The sequence below is a fragment of the Lygodium microphyllum genome, chromosome 24 (assembly GCF_053477565.2).
Source record: "Lygodium microphyllum isolate KBCC chromosome 24, Lygodium_microphyllum_v1.1.10, whole genome shotgun sequence".
NCBI classification, from domain to species: Eukaryota; Viridiplantae; Streptophyta; class Polypodiopsida; order Schizaeales; family Lygodiaceae; genus Lygodium; species Lygodium microphyllum.
The window spans coordinates 93,546,371-93,552,370 of NC_141158.1; the positions used below are offsets into that span (position 1 = coordinate 93,546,371).

The 6,000-nt window shown below is 41.6% G+C and overlaps 1 protein-coding gene across 1 annotated transcript in view; it reads left to right on the forward strand.

The window, feature by feature from the left end:
* Positions 1–2,523, forward strand: part of LOC148015372 (uncharacterized) — an 87,950-nt gene extending 85,427 nt beyond the window's left edge. The window contains exon 4 of the mRNA XM_087665956.1: positions 2,407–2,523. Coding sequence (XP_087522082.1) covers positions 2,407–2,417 — 11 coding nt within the window. The 3' untranslated portion in view covers positions 2,418–2,523. The remainder of the gene's footprint in view (positions 1–2,406) is intronic.
* Positions 2,524–6,000: the final 3,477 nt, after the last annotated feature.

Genomic DNA, 6,000 nt, shown 5'->3' on the forward strand with positions numbered 1-6,000 from the left:
ACATACCTTATGCATTTCTGCAACCTTGAATTTAGGCAATCCTGCAACAATATTTTGGGCCTGCATTGATTTAAGTCGCTATACATTAACATGACCAATGCGTTTATGCTAGATTTCAATATCTGCAACTACACCGGTCCTATGTGCAAACATTGCTGCACTCAATTCAGACATGTCTGCATCCAATGTAAACATTCTGCCCTTCTTCTTTCCTTTTGCTATCAAGCGACCTTTATTTTTCATATCCTCAACAAAGCATCCATGAGGATTAAATCTAACCTGCAAGCCCTGCTCAACCATTTGACCAACAGAAACCAGATTCTTGGTGATATTCAGGACATGAAATACATCTGACAGGTATTTCTTTTTCCCATCCTGCATAGACAAAGAATTTTTTCCAATCTGCACAATAGGATGTGCAGTATCATCACCAATCTCCACAAATCCTGGTTTTTCCATTTTTCTTGCATCCTCCATCCATTCTGCATGACCTGTCATGTGGTTTGATGCACCTGAGTCAACATACCATACATTGTTGCTTTCTTCTGCACTTGTCACGGAATTGTTCATGTCCTGCACCATAAACAAATGCTCATTTCTGTCATCACCCTATCTACTCGAAGATGCATAATTCCCTTGTTGCAGTTTTCCATTCATGACGTCATTCTGCTTTTTATAGCAGTCTTTAGCCATATGACCCATTTTACCACAGTAGTAGCATTCAACATTACTGTTTGCATTTTGGCCTCTTTGCCATCCACCACGACCTCTTTGGCTCCCCCTGCCTCTAGAGTTATCACGTCCTCCTCCATAGGACTGGTTTTCTTGAGTTTGCTGCATATTCTGATTTCTACCACGGCCTCCAAATCGGCCTCCTCTACCTCTTCCAGCATTTGAGTAGAAGACAGTTTCTTTTGAAGTTCCTCCTGAAGAAGATGCACCACCATTTCTCTGCTCCTCAGAAATTAGAAGAGCAATCAACTCCTCAAAATCAGGAAATCTTTCACAGACGGAAATGGATGTTCAAAACTGTGCATAATCCTTTCCTAGACCATTCAAGGTCACAGAAACTAAATCATCATCTTCCACTGGCGACCCAATGGAACCAAGTGCATCTGCAATCTTCTTCACCTTCATGTGGTAGTCATTGATGCTCATACTTTCTCTTTGCACATTATGCAACTCTTGCTTGAGCTGCATTTTCCTGGCTTGCGTATTTGTGCTATACATTTTTGACAAAGTATCCCATGCCTCCTTTGGCGTACTTGCATCCTGAATATGCACAATCATAGAGTCTGAAATACTGATAGATAGCCAGTACATAACTTTCCTGGCTCTCTCATGCCATGCTTTGAATGCCTGCATTTGCTGTTGATTGGGAACATCAGGAAGAACTGGTTCTTCTTCATTTCCTGCAACAAATTCCCAATATCCTTTTCCCATAAGGAAATTCGTCATTCTAAACTTCCATGCTTGGAAGTTGTTCTTGTCAAGCTTTTCAGTGACAATCTGTGAAAGAGAATCAGATGCCATTACAGAACACTGCAAAAAATTCTGTTACTGCAGAAAACACAGCTTCACCCTCACAAGGGCAAATCTGCAAAACTGGCGAAAGTGGTATTTGACCACACAGTCACTTCCTAGTGACGATTTTGCATAAACAGGAACCAAGGATGATTCTGTAACTCCCAATGTCTATGCACACAAGCATACGATGCAATTTCTGTGGTAACTTTTCACCGACCTGTAGAACAGTGGTCGCATAGCATAAAACAGGGCCTTTTCCTGAGTGCGTGCAGAAAACGTCCGCCTCCAAAACAGGCCCCGAAATGGCCTCAAATCAAAAAAACAGGGTCGCCGAGGGCTAAAACCCTATCCCTAGCATATACTACCCTCTTGCTTTACCGCGAAGGGCGTCTCAACCTGAGACAATGTACTCTTGCAATTTCCGGCTGTGCTACCTACAGAGATCTGCTCCCAAAACAGAAAATGAAAGCAACACTGCTCCTCTTACCAGAACACTGTGAGCTTGGCTTGCTTTCATATATGATGCCAGGAGGCATATTCCACGGTGGATTCCGTGAGGTTTTACGGTGGATTCCGTAAACTTAGATGACCGGGGCTCATACGCAAAGAGGATTCTTTGTGCGAGAAGTTGATGGGGACGCCTGTCCTTTTCGGGCGTTTCATTAATTTAGTGTGTACATGGGTGATTCCATAGCGGGTGATTCCGCAAAATGCATATTAAATTAATAAACGTTTATGAGTTTAGAGTGCGCACTCGTAATAAATTAAGGTTAGGATTTATTTCTAACCAGTTGATTTATTTATGTAGCTGAAGACTGCTAGGTATTCACTTTTGTCGGTTTAATTGTGTTATTTTACTAACGATTGTGAATGCTTCAGTTGATGTGTAGAGATAGCAGCAGTGGCGGAGGAAAGCATTGGAGTCTAGCGGGTTTTCGACTCTTGGATTATATTTTGATAGGCGCCACGCCTATATTTTGTTATGTCTATTGAGACATCGATTATTTATTATTATTTTGTATGCGCTTATGCGCCTGGATATGTTATTTCTATTTGGACATTGAGATTGGGCATGCCAGACACTATGAGCACCGTCCATTAGCTTTATTTTCCTATTTTTGGTAGAAAGCAAACTCAAAAAGCTAAAAGCTTGTCATATTTTTGTAATTGGGCTATTATTGAGCATGAAGGTTGGAAATATACATTAAATACATGCTTTGTGAAGCGCTCACACAAGGCATGGGGGAGATTGAACCCAATTTGTCTCTTGCCTCTTGTCGTGCTTGCTTTTACATGGGTTTTTGTGCTAAAAAGTAGAGTACTTTGTTCTTGGGGACCTTCCGGGATTCACCACGTGAGCTATCTGCGACCGATCTGCGCACCAGTGAAAGGACAGGCGTCCCCATCAACTTCTCGCACAAAGAATCCTCTTTGTGTATGAGCCCCGGTCATCTAAGTTTACGGAATCCACCGTAAAACCTTACGGAATCCACCGTGGAATATGCCTCCTGGCATCAAGATCTAGCAGAGCGGCCTAACGATGTTCGAGACAGCTCCTGGTCTGCCATGTCTCTGAATCTCGTGATCTGGTCTGGAGACATGCGCATGAAGATAACCTGAAATCCTTATCGCTCATCCCTCGACTCATCCTAAAAATGTCACCTACACAGATAAAAAATGATGTTAGAATAATCAATTTAAATCATACAAAGCACAGTAATATAAATCCTTAAAAAAATATCTCACTTAAAATGCATATCTTATGTACCCTTATAAGTGATTGGTCAACAAATTGAGTAAGTGGATGCTCCAAGTATGAAGTATCCTATGGTCCCATGTTAATCTCCTAACACAACTCCGCATACACTGGAAGGTCAATAGACATGTCACCACAAAAGGATGAGTCCACCTCATTCTCAAAGAATTCTTGGACTCCTGTATTTCCATCATTGTTAGCTGATGCTGGCTCCAAGCTTTTGGTGGCCTATCTCCTAACATAACTCCGCATACACTGGAAGGTCGATAGACATGTCACCACAAAAGGATGAGTCCACCTCGTTCTCAAAGAATTCTTGAACTCCTGTATTTCCATCATTGTTAGCCGATGCTGGCTCCAAGCTTTCGGTAGCCTCCACCCCTTGCAATATCGACCCCTCTATTTTCATATTCTCTTCATCTATGCTCAGAACAATGCTTTGATCATAAACTCTCGCACTTCGGGGAGCTGAAGGTATAACATACCACCATCGAGGTTGTCGGGGGTTTGTATAGAAGATTACCTATTCACAAACACATACAAGAGAGTTTAAATTATTGTGACATATACCATCTCATAATACAATTAACAAACAAATGAGTCCATACACCTGTTCACAATGGGCCGGCAACACAAAGGTGTCACGTAAATCCGTCCATTTTTTTTCGGAATCTATTTCAAGAAATCCAGATGGACCTCGTCAAACTATTGCTCAAGCTCCTCCAAGTACCACTTTGAACCACTGCATATCGAATAGTATCATGGAGAAGCTACGATAATCCACCGTAACAATACTTTGGAAGTTCCCAAAATACTCCATCTAATCTATAACTTTGTCTGGATCCGTTGCTCGTCGCCGGCTCTCTTGCTCGAACCTTGCCATGATACCACAGTCCATTGTGGAGCGCATTTTATCAATACACTCCACGCGAAAATGTCGTCCGCGCGACCACGCTACACTATATATTTTGTATTGTACATTGAAACGCTCAAATTAGATGTCACATATAAAATATAGATATGACAAATCCTAAACACCTCATCACCTTTGGACTACATCCCCTCGAGAATTCCCACTCCTCCATTTGAGGCCTCTGTCCCTTCACAAGATGCTGCGGTCAAAGCTCCACGTAACCATCGTGTTGACATGAACCGTGGCATCTCCTCCATGCCCTCGGGATATCAAATTGGTCGATGACGCGTACAATGTCAAAATTCAGATCATGCTTCCTCTCGATCTTGCCTAGCGATCTGGTACTTCGCGAGTCACATCTCCATAGAGGCATGGTGCAACATACAAAAGCAATTCACCTTCTCCTCCATTGTAGCATCCATTATTTTTTCTACCCCATTTCCAACCACCACATCTCTAGTCAGTCTATCATCATCCTTCAACATAGCATTTTGTTGTCTGGATCCACCGTTGGTAGCCATTGTGAAATATGCACTAGCGCCTCAGACACCAACCAACCTTCAGCCATGCTACCTTTTGGCCGAGCTCGTTGTCGCACAAAGCCTTTCAGGGTTTTCATGAAGCGCTCCAAGAAGAACATCCATCACGTATGAATAGGTCCAGAAATTTTCACTTCATCTACAAGATGCACAAGAAGGTGGATTTGTATCGTGAGCATGCTGGTGGGTAGGTATTTCTCAAAGAGACAGACTGTCTCCACTACTCCCCGCCTCGCGGATTCAATAGAGGACATCTTCATCTCCTTTTGTGAGATCCATTGCACCAAATTCGACAACCTGTAAATGGCCCCGTGTATTTCTGGAGTAAGACATCTTGCGATCGCGATTGGTAGTACAAACTGCCACAAATGAGAAAGCATTATGAAAAATGGCTACACTCCAAATAGCAAAATGTGCACGCCAATTACAATCCATTCGTAGTACAAACCTAACATATCTTATGCCAGTCATGGGATTTTAGCCCTGATAATTGGTCATCTTTAGAAAATGCAAACCTGAGAGAACGCATCATACCCATCGGAGTGCGGATAGACTTGACTACTTGCTTCATAATGCGCTCTTCTTTAGTGGAAAAAATCCGAATGAAGACCTTGTTCTATGCGAAGAAAAGATTCAAACTCTTCTTGAAAAAGAACTGATAGAATCTACTAATTCTCCTTGGGCTTGCCAAGTGTTCTATGTAAATAAGCATTCTGAATAGAAAAGAGGTAAGAAATGCATGGTTATCAATTATAAGCCATTAAATAAGTATTCGATTGGTTATGGTCATCCAATCCCTCTCAAGGACTTGCTACTAAAAAAACTAAAAAATGAAAATATTTTTAGCAAGTTTGATCTTAAGTCAGATTTTTGGCAACTTTCTATCAAGGCCGAAGACCGTTGGTACAAGACTGCTTTTTGTGTCCCTCAAGGACATTACCAATGGATTGTCCTACCATTTGGCATAAAGACTATCCTGAAAAAGTTCCAAGAATGGACAGATTCCATTTTTGCTAAGTTTCCTTTCTGTCTAGTGTACATTGATGACATTCTTTTTTTCTTAGAGACAGTGCAAGAACATATTGAGCACTTGACTCAATTTGCAAAGGCTGTTGAAGATGTTCCAACCAAATCAATCATGTTTTAGGCTAATGTGGAATTTTTGGGAATGGAAATTATCCGAGGAACAATTAAATTACAAGACCATGTTCTCACTAAAATCCTTAAAATGCCTGATACTTTGACGAGTGTTAAGCAATTACAAC